The sequence below is a fragment of the Chiloscyllium punctatum genome, chromosome 18, assembly GCF_047496795.1.
Source record: "Chiloscyllium punctatum isolate Juve2018m chromosome 18, sChiPun1.3, whole genome shotgun sequence".
NCBI lineage: Eukaryota > Metazoa > Chordata > Chondrichthyes > Orectolobiformes > Hemiscylliidae > Chiloscyllium > Chiloscyllium punctatum.
The window spans coordinates 94,820,397-94,838,461 of NC_092756.1; the positions used below are offsets into that span (position 1 = coordinate 94,820,397).

At 42.2% G+C, this 18,065-nt stretch overlaps 1 protein-coding gene across 3 annotated transcripts in view; it reads left to right on the plus strand.

Moving 5' to 3' along the window:
* The first annotated feature begins 1,224 nt into the window (after positions 1-1,224).
* The window catches only part of LOC140489354 (transcription intermediary factor 1-alpha-like), a 102,353-nt gene continuing 85,512 nt past the window's right edge, over positions 1,225-18,065 (plus strand). Inside the window, exon 1 of one of the 3 annotated variants that reach the window (XM_072588832.1) lies at positions 1,225-1,567. In XM_072588832.1, coding sequence (XP_072444933.1) covers positions 1,339-1,567 — 229 coding nt within the window. In that variant the 5' untranslated portion in view covers positions 1,225-1,338. The remainder of the gene's footprint in view (positions 1,568-18,065) is intronic. The other 2 variants (XM_072588833.1, XM_072588834.1) reach the window with 2 other exon arrangements.

An 18,065-nucleotide genomic window follows, 5' to 3' on the forward strand; every position in this document is an offset into this window, starting at 1 on the left:
CTACAGGGCGGCTGAACAGGCTGGAGCTGTTTTCCCTTGAGTGTTGGAGGCTGAGGGGTGACCTTATAGAGGTTTACAAAATTATGAGGGGCATAGATAGGATAAATAGACAGTCTTTTTCCTGGGGTTGGGGAGGCCAGAGCTAGAGGGCATAGGTTTAGGGTGAGAGAGGAAAGATATAAAAGAGACCTAAGGGCAACTTTTTCACGCAGAGGGTGGTACGTGTACGGAATGAGTTGCCAGAGGATGTGATGGAGGCTGGTACAATTGCAACATTTAAGAGGCATTTGGATGGGTATATGAATCGGAAGGGTTTGGAGGGATATGGGCCGGGTGCTGGCAGGTGGGACGAGATTGGGTTGGGATATCTGGTCGGCATGGATGGGTTGGACCGAAGGGTCTGTTTCCATGCTGTACATCTCTGTGACTCTTATGTCTCACTATTTCTTCACTGATTACAGATTCAAGCGTCGCCCACACTACATTTATCCATTTTGTCCACCTCCTTTTTTTAAACAATGGTGTCATATTTGCTGTTTTTCAATCTGTCAGAACGATTTCAGATTTTTTTGTAAATTATCATGGACGCATTTGTTATTTCCGCCGCCAGAGGACACAGGTTCAGTCGAGGCATTCAGATGGGAATGGGGTTGTTATCTGGAAAGGGAGAATATGGCCAAGTAGTGGCAGGTGAGTTTATCCTTCATTGCCATTTTATTTCTGGCTTCATGCTGCTTGATGGATAGAAGGCTTCACCACATCAGCTCCTACTGCCCCACCAGCATCAGCTCAAACCCAGATACTGCCCTAAGTGGAATCAAAATCAGGAACAAGTGCAATGAAAGCAAAATAATGGATTGTCGGGGGAGGGGGAGGTGGGGAGGATGGGCAGGGGTGGGCCTGAGAAAGCTGCCTCCTTTTCCCTGAGCCATGCCTGAAGAGGGACTGATTGACAACTCAGGTCATTGTCACTGGGGAAGGCAGACATCAACGTGCGCCCTCGCGTCATCACGCACAGCCCCGGTGTTCATGCAGGCCCCGCCCTTTAATTCCATTGTAGTCACGCCCTGTCGATCCGCCCTCGTGACGTAACACGACACCTCGAGCGCCAACGTCGATCCAGCCCCGCCCTCACACGTCAATAACTACGCTCACTGCCTCACGAATCTGTTGACGTCATGCGTTCCCCCCCCCCCCTCCCCCCTCTCTCGGAGCCCCACTCCAAAAGCTGAGTTGTCGCGAGATCTCGGGGTCGCGCTCACCGCGGGGGCAATGGCCGCCGAATACAATGGGTCGCCGCCGAGCCGTTGCCGCTGACACCGCGACCGCGCCACAGTCATGGACAGCCCAACCGCGCTGCTGCCCGCCGAGTCCGGGCGACCGCCTGACGACTCGGGGCCCGCTGCTGAGGCCGAGGCGCCTGACGCAGTGGCTGCCGAGATGAGCCAACTGGAGCGGTGCGGAGTTTGCCGTGAGGCCCTGAGGGAGCGGCAGCCCCGTCTATTGCCCTGCCTGCACTCGCTGTGTAAGGGCTGCATCGGAGCCAATTCTAACTCCCCGGGGGAAGGTACGGCCCGCAGGGGGGCGGGATGTTGTGGGGAGGGATCACATGGAGAGGGGGCAGGTGAGAAAGAGGAGTGGTGAGGGCTGGGGCGGTGTGAGCGTTCAGGGGGAGGGGAGGGGACAGGGGGAGGGGGAGGGGATGGGGAGGGGAGGGGAGGGGACAGGGGGAGGGGATGGGGAGGGGAGGGGACAGGGGGAGGGGATGGGGAGGGGAGGGGACAGGGGGAGGGGATGGGGAGGGGAGGGGACAGAGGGAGGGGAGGGGAGGGGACAGAGGGAGGGGAGGGGAGGGGACAGGGGACAGGAGGAGGGGATGGGGACAGGAGGGGACGGGACAGGGGGAGGGGAGGGGACGGGACAGGGGGAGGGGAGGGGAGGGGACAGGGGGAGGGGAGGGGAGGGGACAGGGGGAGGGGAGGGGAGGGGACAGGAGGAGGGGATGGGGACAGGAGGAGGGGATGGGGACAGGAGGAGGGGATAGGAGGGGATGGGGAGGGGAGGGGATAGGAGGGGATGGGGAGGGGAGGGGACAGGAGGAGGGGATGGGATGGGATGGGGAGGGGAGGGGAATGGTTGGCGATGTGGTGCAGGGACAAGGAGCTGGTGAAGGTTGGGAGTGCAGGGAGGAGAAGGGGTAGGAGAGAAGTCGGGCTTGAGGAGGTGGACAAGGACCAGCAGATAACGTGTGCTGAGGCGAGAAGGTACGAAAAAGCAGTGGAAAGCCAAATGGCTGGGGGTGTGCGATGGGATTTGGTGAGGGGGGTGGTGGTGGTTGAGTTCGGAGATTTCAGGGGGAGAAGTAGAAAATTGGGGCAGCAAGGTTGAGGTCCTGAGTGATGGGGCAGTGATATTGGGGAAGATATTTGGTGGAAAGTGAGCTGGTAGTCCAGGAGGGATATCGGTTAGGAGGAACGGACAGGTGTAAGCTGTGGGAGCGAAGACTGGATGTAGTGATTTGAGGATTGAATCTGGGGTATGGGTTTTTGGAGATGGAAATGAAGTAAATCATTGCAGACTGGACTACAGCACTTACAAATGAGAAACAGTTTCTAATGTCGCCAGGAAGGATTGCTTTGAGGGGGTGATTGAGTGTCATAATTTTAGAGGGGTGGGAAATGAAGTTGGGCTGCACCCAGTAAAAAGCATCAGTATAGAGTAAGTGAGCTGTAGACTACAGCTGTGAGGAATGACCCAACAGCAGTTAGACCAAATTGTTGAATTTCATATTTGCTGAATGGATATTAAATTGCTGTATTCACATTCCTGAATGAATCTGAGCACCTACTATTTATCTTTTGCTGGTTGTGATTTGATTTAGTGTAATATAGAAAGCAGTGATGCTTTATGTATGCTGCTCTGGAAGTTGGAGGAAACTTATGGTTTTGCATCTGTGCTGCCAGGTCATACCTCTGGTTGATCAGGTTTGAGAATTATCTGTCATTTGTCATAAAATGGAAGTGAGTTGTGAGAACTTGAGTATGTTGCAGGTTGACTTATTGATAGTCAGATGCTAATAACCGTTTCACTATCGAAGCAAGAAATTTACTGGCTTAAGTAGAATTCTTTGTGCAGTGTATTGGTAGCGTAATATTAAATAAGCCAACACATTTTACTGTTGAATGCAGTCTAATATTATTGCAGAACAGTATGCATTAAAATAGTGATATGTTCAAGGCAGTACGTTGGAATTTATTTCAAAATAAATTGAGACAAAACCATCTGAGAGGACAGCTGAACAAATTTTTGGATTGGGATAAGTTTTAAGTGTCACAAGGAGGAGCATAATGGAATTCCAGAACTTGGGACACAGGCAGCTGAGAGCAACTCATGCTGCTCTTGGAGATTCAAGGATGATATGCAAAGTGATGCCAGAGTTAATTTTAATGTGGAGACGTTACTGGGTATAAACACACAATCTCTGTATCTGTGTGGTACCTAATAGCTGGTTAGCAGTCTTGGACATTCTAGCCATGAAGTATCTCTCCCCAACTTAAGAATGATTGCTGCTGCAAGGTTGCAATTTTGCTGATTTGAAATATGTACACAATCTGACATGAAATCAGGGAATGGGAGATCAGTACTGGAATATCCAGACATGTGAAAATGATGCTTGGTCAGAAGGCACTAAATGTCATAAACATCTGTCACCAGTTGGATTATGGAACACTAAGCTTGAACTCTGTTCCTTGTGTGTGCGTGAGTACAAGTTGGCCACTAGCTCATGTGAAATACCTTGAAATGCTTTCAAGTGTTAAAAATGCAATATAAATGCAAATTCTGTGCGAGACAATGATTAAGGGTTTTATTTGTGATAGTTCTGTGATAGTTATTTAATACACCTTGGTCATTATAAGAGTCTGTAAGTGATGTTTACCTTGTTGTGGTTCTGTCTGGCAAGCTGGGAATTTGTGTTGCAGACGTTTCGTCCCTTGTCTAGGTGTCATCCTCAGTGCTTGGGAGCCACCTGTGAAGCGCTTCTGCGATGTTTCCTCCGGCACTTATAGTGATTTATATCTGCCGCTTCCGGTTGTCAGTTCCAGCTGTCCGCTGCAGTGGCCGGTATATTGGGTCCAGGTCAATGTGCTTATTGATTGAATCTGTGGATGAATGCCATGCCTCTAGGAATTCCCAGAGAACAGCCAGGGAATTCCTAGAGGCATGGCATTCATCCACAGATTCAATCAATAAGCACATTGACCTGGACCCAATATACCGACCACTGCAGCGGACAGCTGGAACTGACAACCGGAAGCGGCAGATACAAATCATTACAAATGCCGGAGGAAACATCGCAGAAGCGCTTCACAGGTGGCTCCCAAGCACTGATGATGTCACCTAGACAGGGGACGAAACGTCTGCAACACAAATTCCCAGCTCTGCAAACAGAACCACAACAACGAGCACCCGGGCTACGAAACTTCTCACAAACTTTGATATTTACCTTATTACCTTTATTGCTGAAGTAGTGACCCCTTTGATTGATTACCCTGTTTAGGAACAGCTAAGTTTAAAATAAATAACAACAGAAACTTTGGTCTGGCAGCATTTATGGAGAGAAAGAGTGCACATTTTAAGTCTGAAGCTCTTCGTGACTGGAGAGAGAAAGATGGAAAAGCAATTAGTTTTTTTTCTGTGGAAAAATGTGTGTAGGGAAAAAAAAGGGTAGATTAAAGAGTGAGGGAGATTAGAGATCACAGAATCAAATGCAATGTGGTAAAGGTTGTAGAAAATAGTTAAAAGTCTGTAGTCAGTGGTCATAGCTTATTTAAATATGTTATAAAAAGTTTACTTTAATGCTAATGACTCAGTTTCTTTAATGACAATTAATATTTTCATACGTACAAAACAAGTTATGTGAAATTTTGTAAAAACCATACTTACACTTTAGCAGGAGTATTGTTAATTCTGCACATCGCACTTTAAGACAGATGTCATAGCTTTAGAAGCAGTGTGGAGGAATCAATAGAATGTCAGGCCAGATTATGTAGAGAGACTGGAGAAGGTGGCTTTCACAGCAGAGTAGGTTAAGGAGTGCTGGTTGTTGATAGAGGTGTTCAAAATTAGGAAGGATTTTGATTAGGTAAAAAGGAGAAACTGTTTCTGTTGACATATGGGTCAATAAGCAGAAGGCGCAAGATAATGGCCAAAACAACCAGAGGTGAAAGACCTTCTGAAATGGAGATGCCAGTATCTCACAAAACCAGGTTATAGTCCAACAGGTTTATTTGGAAGTACTGTACAAGCTTTGGGAGCGTTTCTCCTTCGTCAGGTAGCTAATGGGGCAGGATCATAGGACACAGAATTTATTGTAAAAGGTCAGAGTGTTGTATAACTGATTTGATGTATTGAACAAACCGAGATTGCTGTTAAGTCTTTAATCACTTAGAATGGGGATGCAGGTTTCGATTGATTAACATAAAAGAAGTCCTGGGGTTTACAAGTCACAGTCCTAAGGTAACTTAAGGTCTATAACAAGACAGCATGGTCATACACCATGGCAACGCACCCTTCAGTCCAACTAGTCCACGCCAACCATGTTCCCAAACTAAACTATCCCACTTGCCTATGTTTGGCCCATATCACTCCAAAGCATTCCTATTCATGTTTTAACCATACCTGCATCCAATGCTTCCTTATAAAAAAAGTTTCCCCTAGTGTTGTTTTTAAAGCTTTCTCCTCTCACTATAAAAATATGTCCCTTAGTTTTGAACTTCCCTACCCCACGGAAAAGATGTTTGCTATTCACCTTATCTATGGCCTCTTTTATTTTGTAAACCTTTGCAAGATCACCCTCAACTTCCAAAATTCCAGTGAAAAAAGTCTCAGCCTATTTTAATAACTCAAACTCTCTATTCCTGGCAACATCCTGGTAAATAATTTCTGAGCCCTTTTCCAATTTTAAAATATCTGTTGTTTTAAGGTGGGAGGGAAAGATTTAAGAAACCTGAGGGGCACCCTTTTTCATTCAGAGGGTGGTTCATGGATGGAATGAGTTGCCAGAGGAAATGGTGGAGGCTGGTACACTTAAAACATTTAAAAGGCATCTGGATGGGTATGTGAATAGGAAGGGTTTAGAGGGATATGGGCCAAATGCTGGCAAATGGGACTGGATCAGTTTAGGATATCTGGCTGTGGCAGAAGAGTTGGCGGAAGGGTCTGTTTCCATGCTGTATAAGTCTATGGCTGCCACCAGTGCATCATATTTCTATGTCTTTCAGTAATGTTACTTGGCACAAAGCCCTTGTTGTAAAATTATACATTCAGCACAATGCTGAGAGAAATTTATCTCCCTCTGTTGGGTCTTGAAGAAGATGGTATTAATTCTGATGTTTAAAAGCACTAAGGAATTTATGGCGGTTTCAGAATTCATGTGGGGTTTTTTACAGCAAACAAAATGGTCCATTGGCATTTAACCATGACGGTGTACTTTAATAAGGGATGAGATCTTACATGAAACCCATTTGGAGAATGATCCTCTATTTTAGTAGGCAGAATGCTGTTTTGCATTGTTCCAGTGTGATAAGTTTCATAGGCCATTGGCTGATCAATTCAAAACTGCATATTTTTACATCAAAAGAACTGCAGATTTTGGAAATCCAAAATTGTTAGTAAAGCTCAACAGTTCTGGTAGTATCTGCAAAGAGAGATCAGAGTTAACGTTTCGGGTCTGGAAACCCTGCCTCACAACGGACCTGAAACGTAACTCTGATATCTCTTCACACATGTTACCAGACCTGTCAAGCTTTTCCAGTAATTTGTTTTTGTTTCTGCATATTCTTGTAGTTTGTGGTAGACAGAGCATGCATAATACACAACCAGCCTATGCTTGCAGGACCCAAAACAAAATGTTTACTCTTACATTGATCGGAAAGGTTTAGAAGAATATGGGCATAGTGCTGGGAAATGGAGTTAAATTGGATGGACATTCTGAACCAGTTTGGGCCATAGGTCCTCTCTCCATGCTTTTGGACTCTGAGAAGAGTATAAAGGCAGGAGGCATGTGCTTAAGTGGGAAATCAAAAGGGCATAAGACAGTTTTGGGAAGTAAGGTTAAAGAGAATGCAAAGGCATTTTATAAATACAGTAAGGACAAAAGGGTAACTAGGAAGGAACATGGCCTCTCAAAGATCAGCAAGACAGCCTATGTGTGGAACCAATGGAGATGGGGGGAGATACTAAATGAGTATTTTGCATCAGTGTTTACTGTGAAGAAGAACATGGAAGATAAAGAATGTAGGAAAATAGATGCTGATATCTTGAAAACTGTCCACACTACTCGAGGAGGTGGTGCTGGATGTCTTGAAACGCATAAAGGTGGATAAATCCCCAGGACCTGATCAGATGTACCGTAGAACTCTGTGGAAAGATAAGGAATTGGTTGCTGGGCCCCTTGTTGAGATATTTGTATCATCGATAGTCACAGGTACCAGAAGACTGGAGGTTGGCTAACGGTGTGCTACTATTTAAGAAAGGTGGTCAGGACAAGCCAGGGAACTATAGACTGGTGAGCCCGACATCCGTGGTGGGCAAGTAGTTGGAGGGAATCCTGAGGAGCAGGATTTAAATGTATTTGGAAAGGCAAGGACTCATTAGGGATAGTCAATGTGGCTTTTTGCTGGGAAATCATGTCTCATAACTTGATGGAGTTTTTTGAAAAAGTAGCAAAGAGGATTGATGAGGGCAGAGCAGTGGACGTGATCTATATGGACTTCAGTATGGCGTTTGACACGGTTCCTCATGGTAGACTGGCTAGTAAGGTTAGATCTCATAGAATACAGGGAGAACTAGCCATTTGGATACAGAACTGGCTCCATACTAGAAGAGGGTGATGGGTTGCTTTTCAGACTAGAAGCCTGTGACCAGTGGAGTGCCACAAGGATCAGTGCTGTGTTCACAATGCTTTTCATCATTGAAATAAATGATTTGGATGTGAACATAGGAGATATAGTCAGTAAGTTTGCAGATGACACCAAAATTGGAGGTATAGTGGACAGTGAAGTAGGTTATCTCAGATTACTACAGGATCTTGATCAGATAGGCCAGTGGGCTGAGGAGTGACAGATGGAGTTTAATTCTGATAAATGTGAGGTGTTGCATTTTGGGAAAGCAAATCTTAGCAGGACTTATACACTTAATGGTAAGGTCCTAGGGAGTGTTGCTGAACAAAGAGACCTTGGAGTGCAGCTTCTTAGCTCCTTGAAAGTGGAGTCACAGTTAGATAGGATAGTGAAGAAGGCGTTTGGTATGCTTTCCTTTATTGGACAGAGCATTGAGTACAGGAGTTGGGAAGTAATGTTGCAGCTGTACAGGACATTGATGAGACTACTTTTGGAATATTGCTTGCAATTCTGGTCTCCCTTCTATCAGAAGGATGTTGTGAAACTTGATAGGGTTTCAGAAGAGATTTAAAAGCACGTTGCCAGGGTTGGAGAATTTGAGCTATAGGGAGAGGCTGAGTAGGCTTGGGCTGTTTTCCCTGGAGTGTCAGGAGACTGAGGGGGAACCTTGTAGAGGTTTACAAAATATGAGGGGCATGGATAGGGTAAAAAGACAAAGTCTTTTTCCTGGGGTGGGGAGTCCAGAACTAGATGGCATAGGCTTAGGGTGAGAAGGGAAGAATTTAAAAGGGACCTAAGGGGCAACATTTTCATCCAGAGGTAGGTGAGTGTATGGAATAAGTAGCTAGAGGAGTTAGTGGGGGTTGTTACAATTACAACATTTAAGAGACATCTGGATGGGTGTATGATTAGGAAGGGTTTGGAGAGATATAGGCCAAGTGGTGGCAAATTGGATTAGATTAGGTTGGGATATCTGGTTAGCATGGATGAGTTAGACCGTAGAGTCTGTTTCCATGCTATACATCTCTAGGAATCTATTAAATGTGATTTTTGCAATTGGGCAGCTTCTGCTAAACAATCGAATGCTAATAGCTACAATAACCAATTTAAGATTCAGTCAGGTTTGTACTGTTTCATTTTCATGTAATGTTCATATGCAGGAATCTGTTCTCTACAAATAGAAAATGTTCCAGCCTTGCCTTTTTTTTTGGTGTGGAAGTACTTGTGTTGGACACACAATGCTGGGTTATAGGATTCTGGATTAGTGGTGCTGGAAGAGCACAGCAGTTCAGGCAGCATCCAAGTAGCTTAGGTTATAGTCCAATGGGTTTATTTGGAAGTACCAGCTTTCTGAGTACTGGAATAGGACATAGGACTCCGAATTTATAGTAAAAGATCATAGTGTCATACGCTGATGCGATATATTGAACAAATCTAGATTGCTGTTAAGTCCTTCATCTCTTAGAGTGGGTTGCAGGTTTTGATTCATTAATTTGTAAATCCCAGAATTTCTTTCAAGTCACATTCCCGAGATAACTTGAGGTTTTATGCAAAAAAAGTGACATCTCAGCTCAGGCAATACATTAAAGTTGTGAGGTCAGAGTATTTATTCCAATCTTGAGTCAGACTGGTTCTCTCGGCAAATACAATTCTGCAAATGTAAATTCACCTTGCAGAATTGTATTTGCTAATGCATTCTATTTTGCTGAAAAAGTGCACAAATCTGTTGGCAGTCAATATTTTTGATAATCCATGGGACGTTTCATAAATTCCTACCTTGGAAGTAGAACCAGTTTGACTCAAGATTGAAATAAATATTTTGACCTCACAACTTTAATGCATTACCTGAGCTGAGATGTCACTTTTTTTTGTGCAAAACCTTAAGTTCTCTCGGTAATGTGACTTGAAAGAAGTTCCAGGAATTACATATTAATGAATGGAAACCTGCAAACCATTTTAAAAGATGAAAGAATTAACAGCAATCTAGGTTTATTCAATATATTGCAATAGCGTATGACACTATGATCTTTTGCTGCAAATTTTGTGTCCTATGATCCTACTTGACGAAGGAGCAACGTTACAATAGCTTGTAGTTCCATACAAACCTGTTGGACTATGACCTGGTGTCGTGTGATTTTAATTTTTTTTTGGAATTACCCTCAAATGTGAGGAACCTGCAGTGTCCTGTTGCTTTCTCTGTGGCACCATTTCAGCCATTTGGTTTTGACTTGCCAACTGAAGATGACCTTCTCCTTTAGGATTACTTGTAGTTATATGAAATTTGGTATTCTTGCATTTGTCCTGCTGACTGCAAGGTGAAAAGCTTTAGCAACAGCCCACTTGGCAATATTAAATGCTGTATCACTAAATGACCATTTTAATATTATTCAAATCCTGTTTCAAAACAAGTTGTGATTTGCTTTTTTGTCCTAGGTATTTGCATATGAAAAATTGCAATCAAACTCTAATGAATAAATTTGCATTTTGAATAAATGCAATTGAAAGTATTCCCTAAACCTCTCCATATAATGAAGATCTGACAGAAAAAGAATAATGGGAAGGCATCCTTTGTTTTAGATGGTTTCTAAGTATTTTGTTTGGAATTTCACAGCTTATTCTTTCTTCCAGTTTTATCCTATTGTTTCCTTCAGCTGCCCTCCAGTGTCTAACCCAAATTGCCCTCCTTCACATGAAAGTCTGATTGAAGAGTCCTTGACTGAAGTTGAGTCTTATTCTGTCTTCGTCCCATGTCCAAGCATGTCTGCTTTGCAGAAACTGTTGGAGGTGTGAGAGTACATTGCATTAGTTCTCACTTGCAAATGGGTGCTAAGTGAGATCAGCAAACTCTGTATAAATTGGGAAATAGAGATGGGACACTCTATTGGGAATGCTGTTGAATGCATTTGGGGGGGGGGGGAAGGGGAGGAACACATTTTATTCCCTAAAGGATTTCAGTTATGTGTGACCTGGTCAGTAGAAACTGCCTTTTCAAGGTTCTCCTGAAGATCAGCTGACCACTAAAACTGCTGAGCATGATGAAATCCTTCTACAGTAACATGAAGGGGACAGGGCAGTTCAACGGCAGCTCTTCTGAGCCCTTCGACATCCACAGCAGCGTCAAACAAGGCTGCATCCTCGCTCCCACGCTCTTTGGGATATTTTTTGCTGTGCTCCTGAAACATGCCTTTGGCACCGCAATGGAGGGGATTTACTTATGCACTAGATCAGACGGCAGGCTCTTCAACCTGCCCCACCTCAGAGCCAAGCCAAAAGTACACACGGTATTTATCAGGGGCATGCTGTTTGCCGATGAAGTTGCAGTTGCAACACACACCCAGCAGGAGTTCTAGTTCCTGATGGACCGCCTCTGTCTCGCTTGCAAGGATTTGGGGCTATCAGTCTGAAGGAGACCAGCATCCTGGGACAGGGCACCATCGATGACTACAGACTCCGTGTTGTCCATCAGTTCATGTAACTTGGCTCTACCATTACTGACAATCTCTCCTTGGACACAGAGATCGACAAGAGGATCAGAAAAGAAGCCTCAACTCTTGCTCGCCTCACGATTTGAGTGTGAACAAATCCCAATCTGACAGTGAAGACAAAAATGTCAGTCTACAATGCCTGCATCATTAGCACACAGCTGTACGGCAGTGAAAAGTGGACTATATCTACCAGACAGGAGCGAAGACTATACACCATCCACATGAGTATCTGCTGTATCGTGGGCACATCCTGGCAAGATAGTGTCCAATGCATTGGACACTATCTCAAGCTGGCATTCCCAGCATGTACACTCTGCTCAGGCAGCGGAGACTGTGCTGGCTGGGCCACATCCACTGCTTGGAGGAAAACCACATCCTAAAGGATATAATTTATGGAGAGCTTGCACCCAGGAAGAGACCCACTGGGTGTCCCCAGCTGCGCTACAAGGACATCTGCATGAGGGACATGAATTCGCTTGATATCATTACGGAATCCTGGGAAAGGCTTGCAGCTCCTCGCCCGAGATGGATAAACACCCTGAACCAACACCTTAAAACGGGAAAAGAAGCTGATGAGCATTGCAGCAGACAAGCAGGCACAAAGGAAGGAGTGCAGCAGATCAACAACCACATTAAGATGTGATCTCTGCGACCGGGACTGTCACTCCAACATTGGTCTGTACAGTCAAGAGTGGCATTGCTTCAGGGAAGCCGCAAGGTAGAACAACAAGGATGCAACCCATGGTCAGCCATGACTGAAAGGGGCCTCAGTATATTGGTGAATCAGGGTTTTATGAGGGTGGTAATTTTGTAATCACTGTTGTGGAGATTACTTTTAATTACAGATTTATTTAATTACTTGAATTTAAATCACAGTTACTAATTCAGGGACTGACTTCAGTCTATTTGTCAACATTATTTTTTACTCTGGCTTTTTACACTGTTTCAGTCTTTGAGGTATTTATTTTTTGTTTCCTTTGAATCGTTTTAGTTGGATTGTAACTGTTTGATTTGAAAGAGAAATAGAAACACCAAGTGGAACATGTCTGTACAATTTGGGGACTTCTAGCCTCTGTCAGTGGTTAAATTACCTGATTCACTTTGCATATTACAGTTGTCCTGTGGGTCTCTTTTAAGTTGTGGAGGAGGAGGAACAGTCAGGACTCCTGGTCCTGATCACTGTGAAAGTATCCGGACTCAGTGTTATCGTATATGCACAAGTATTGTCTCATACGATGTTTGACGCTTCTATTGTTGTGTGCTTTCTTGTAAAACAATTGTGAGTGGCTTAAGTGTTGAGGTTATGAAGATACGGCCCAGTTGGGTGTCTTTATAATGAGTTTAACCGTTTTCTTTCAAAAAAAATCTGAGCACCGGTCTTTTGAAACCTAAACTACAATGCTATTAGTATTTACTCATGACTTATGATTGAAATGTCATTTGCATAAATAAATTGCACTAATTAGAATATAGCTTGCCGTACAATGTATAAATTAATTTCTAGCTTTTCAGAAAGCAAAGTAATTCTGCAGTTAGGAGTGGCTCTGCTAATTAGACTAACTTGCTAATGTAATCTGAGTTTGAGTGTATTTGAGCTCCCCACCTGCCTCGTCCTTGCTTAAAGTAAGATGAATCTCCATACTTTTAAGAGACATTTTCCACCCTTTTTATAATGAAATGACCACGTTATGACAAATTACATTGAAACACTCATGTTTGATACAATACTGGGGATTCAACTGAGGTTAATTAGAATAAAACACCCTGAATAACTAAAGCTGAGTATGGAACATATGTAAATAAATCTAATTAGCATAACTAATGTTTCAAGTTTTGTAGAGCAAAGCAGAAAATATAATTTTAACCTCATTTGCTTGTGCAATTATGTGTAATTTGCATCTGATATTCATAGTTTAATCTAAATGGTATAATTAATATACACTCCTAAATTTCCCAAGGATAAAACTGTGGCCTTCAAGAATGTTTGTCTTCGAATTAACTTCGTTTAAAATGCATATTAAGATTGATTTAATGTATGCTTTGTAACAGTTTCAATGTAGAAATGATTGTGGGTGTAGTGATTGTGACCCCCACATACTGTAGTTTTGACCAATTGGTTATTTTCTGCACTGGCTACATACGGCATACAGAATATGAACATGTCCACTATTGCATGTTGCTAACAGCGTGAGTGGGGTATAGTATGTGTGGTGTAACTTTCTTAAATTTTGAATGTGCCACTATCTCAGTTTTTACTTTGTTGCTTTTACAAACCTTTGGTCAAAATCGCTATCTATATAGTTCAATTCCCATTGCTCGATATGGTATATTGAGTTGTTGTTACATCTAATAGATTTACAAGATCGTAATGTAATTGGGAGACTTGGATGCATTTGAGTGGTTTGCCAGTATCCTTTGGACTGGATTTATCATCTACAGATGGCTGTTCCCAGAGAACTTGCAAACGTGAATGTAATGCCTGGCTGTTACTAACAAGGACAAGCTGGTATAATATCTGACTGAGAACTGCTTTGTTGAAGTTGCGGTGTTGTACAAGTTGTTATAATAGGTAATAGCTTATTTTAATCTTGGACCTGGTGCTCAGGAGTATATGAACTGGGAACTTTGTATTTCACAGTGCTGCAATTTTTTCTGAAAAGAGTTTGACAATACAGGTCAATTACAGAAGGGTCAGTCTGGCATTGTTGGTTATTATGGAATAATTCATCTACCTGAAAAGGTCTGTCTTAGAGTACCAAGTGTTGGTTAATTTTGTCAATATATTAAGCTTCATAAGGACTTTGATTGTGTTTGCTCTTTGGTTTATGATAGCAAGAAATATCTTGAATCAGCAGATGTAAAATCCATATGGCTGGAGTAAGAAATAACAAGGGGAAGACTACATTGGTGGAGGTAGTTTACATGCCCTGAACAGTAGCTGTACTGTACGACAGAATAAATTAGATAATGAGGGAATGTAAAAAAGACGTGACATTAATCATGGGTGTCTTTAATCTTCTAGATTGGAAAATCAAGTTGGCAGAGCTAGCTCTGAGAGAGAATTCATAGTGTATTTGGGACAGATTTCTAGGGCAATATGCTATTGGTCCATCCAGGGATTAATGGATCTGGCAATACATAATGAGGTAGATTTATTAAATAATCTGAGTAAAAGATCACTGAGAAAACAGGGACGATATTGTGACACAATTTAATATTCTGTTTGAGAGTGAGAGGTGAGTATCTGAAGCAACTCTGCTAATCTTTTGGGGATTGCAAAAGAATGAGGGCAGAATTAGATGGAGTGGACTGGGAAAGGAATCTTTGAGGAGAAAGTGAGGACGGCAGATGCTGGAGTATCAGAGCTGAAAATGTGTTGCTGGAAAAGCGCAGCAGGTCAGGCAGCATCCAAGGAACAGGAGAATCGACGTTTCGGGCATCAGCCCTTCTTCAGGAATGAGGAAGGGCTGATGCCCGAAACGTCAATTCTCCTGTTCCTTGGATGCTGCCTGACCTGCTGCGTTTTTCCAGCAACACATTTTCAGCTGGGAAAGGAATCTACCAGGACAAAAGATTGATGAACAAGAGCAGACATTTAAGAAAATAGCTCATGACTCTGAGAAAATATGTATCCCAGTGAGGAAGAATCATTTCTAGAAAGGGGATAAACCAACTATTGTTAATCAACGAAGTTAAGGATTGCATGAAGATTTTTTTCATTCAATTTAATACCATGTGGTAAAGATTACTGATAAGCTGGAGGATTGGGAAAGTTTAAAAAACAGATTTTTTTAAAAAAAACTTCGAGGGTAATCCAGCAAGTAATATCAAGACAGACAGCAAGGGGTTCTTTAAATATTTTAAAAAGGAAGAGAAGTGTCAGTGAAAATAGGCTCCTTAGAAAGTGAGGCTGGAGAAATAATGGGGAACAGCAGAGGAGTTGAATAATATTTTGCATTCGTTTTCTCAGTCGAAAACATTAATAACATTTCAAAAGTATTAAATAATAGAATCAAAAGGTGTGGGGTAAATAAATAGAATATCTATCACTAGAGTGAAAGTACTAGACAAAGTGATGGGACTAAAGGACTAAGTTCTCTGGACCTGATGGGCTACACCCTAGGCTATTAAATGAACTAGTTAACAGAGAAAATGGGTTCTGCATTAGTGGTGCTGGAAGAGCACAGCAGTTCAGGCAGCATCCGAAAATGGGTGCACCAATAACCCAGTTGCTTTTTTATTCAAGGCTAAACAATAGCTTTTAGATGTTTAAGGGAATTAAGGGATATAGGGATCAGACAGGAACAAAATTGAGATCAAAGATGAACCTCCTCTCGTGAAATGGTGTGCAGGGTTGAGAGTCTTTTACCGACTACTGGTCCCAGTATGTCCTGCTTGTGATTTGTGAATACAATTGTTGAAATCTTATAACTAAAATTTCTTCCTAGTCCCCTTGCCTTAATCTTCAAATCCAACATATAGTCTACAATTATCATTATCGTCATGGAACTATCAGTGTTTGACTTCTGTATTTTTATTTTAATACCTGAGACGTTCATTGACTGAAGTGATTTTTTAAAAAGGACAAATACTGATCTGAAATGTCACAGAATAAGACCAATCCAGGGAACTCCTATGGAATAACTGATCTGGCTACACTGAAGTTGCCCTTTTCATCCAAAGGCAGTGAAACCAAACTTTAATTTTTTGTTTAATTCACACTTGAATAATAAGTTCATATATTAGGAGATGAAAGGTTCTCTGTGCATTATTCAGCTTGAAAAGTCAGTGGTACTAGGTATACACAATTAAACCGTATTCCATGGGTTTGTTTAGCAGTGAGGAAAAATAATGGATTTGTTGTAATAGCAGAACTTAGAAGGTTTCCACTCTTTGTCTCGCACATTATTTCTTTCTTGCCCCTTACCGTTTCACTAGATCTCTAAGATCTGTGTCTAATAGAAAAAGAATTTAAATAGAACTGAAGAATTCTCCAATTTTGCTACTGCTGGGGCAGGAACACAATAGCTAAACTGTTGTAGGCTCAGGTTCCACTCTCACAACTTGGGCTCTTAAGAATTTTAGAATGGATTTGTTTTTCTCTCCTGCCACCTTCCTAACTCCTGCTCTTTAAACCTTGGTGACTTTGTGTATTGGTGATGGCATGTTTTATTATTTTTATCTTGGGCTTATAGGAAATGAAGTACTGCTTTCTTTCCCTCCAACCCTCACACAAGAAAAACTCCGAATTGGCACCTGCATTTTGATTTTTCATTTTGTTTTTTTTTTCAATTGAAACTGATGTACTTCAATGTTTAGAAATTTCCTAATGAGATTAAAGGTATTGAGAAAATTTGAAAAAACATCTGCTGGAAAAAGGTTCGAAGCTTCATCAAAGCTTCAGTGTGCCTTCTCGCATCAATGATGCATTAAGTTGCTTAAAAATGGCACTTTAATCTTCAGTGTGTGTCCTGTAACCAAGGCAACCAATTTTGCTTGCACAAGAACAAATTAAATCAGAACTATGGTCTTGAAGAACTGATACTTATGATTGTTAAGCTGACAGTCGTGGATGAGATTCATCTTTTTAACTCCTGCCACGTGCTTGAATTTAACAATATCCAACATTTCCTTTTTAAACCAGTTTTATTCTTTTCATCTGAACTGTTGTGCAGTTGCGTTCCACATATTTGGCCGAGTCGCGAATGTTTTATTCATATCCCTAGATAGTAAATGTTGGCAGACTGGTCTTTTGTTGGGAGTATTGCAGCCTCAGGGAACCTTGGTATTGACCCACATTGAATTTCCAACAGCAGACAGAATCAGCAACTCTGTGGACTTTGGTTCTCGCAGCTGTCTGTTTCAGAAACACAGAGGTTATATCACCCCCTCCTGCTACTTTCATGAGAAGTAACCAATTCCACACAGTTTGGGAATCAGGTCCAAGAGTTCATATCTTTATATCTTGGTTAACAAGCATGTCCAGTGTTGTGATGAATTCGAATGTGTTTATGACCTTTCGTTTTTGGACTTGAAGCAAATTAAGTGGTGGGCGAGATTTTTGCATTATAGCATTGTGTGGGGTACATTTACACACACTTGCAAGTCGGAGCAGTTCTTACCTCTTTGTCCTTGGCTGAAGTTTTCCTTTTAATTATTCAGTTCATTTACCAGTTAAGTTGTGAAGGCCAGGCTCAATATCTACTGTTACAGTTGAGGTTTAGAAGATTTTGGGACTGTACTGTTAAATGTAGGGTAAGTGAAGGGAGTGGGTCATGTGATGTATTATGAGTCTGCCTGATGGTAAACCCTAGGTGGTTTGGTTGTTTATAAATCCAGCGATCATTTAGATTATTTTACTGAGAAGGTACAAGAATTTTATGCTTGGAGCCAATAGCAGCAGTATCTGAGTGTACTGTAACATTGATGTGGAAGTACCGGTGTTGGACTGGGGTTGACAAAGTTTTTTAAAAAATTACGTAACACCAGGTTATAATCCAATAGGTTTATGTGGAAGCTAATACTTCAATAAACCTGTTGGACTATAACCTGGTATTGTGGCTTTTAATACTGTAACATAAATAGACCGTATGTCTCCCAAGTTATAAGATTGAGTTATAAATGATAGTGCTGCGAACTCATTTATTTCCAGAATGAAAGGGAGGTGGGATCACAGATA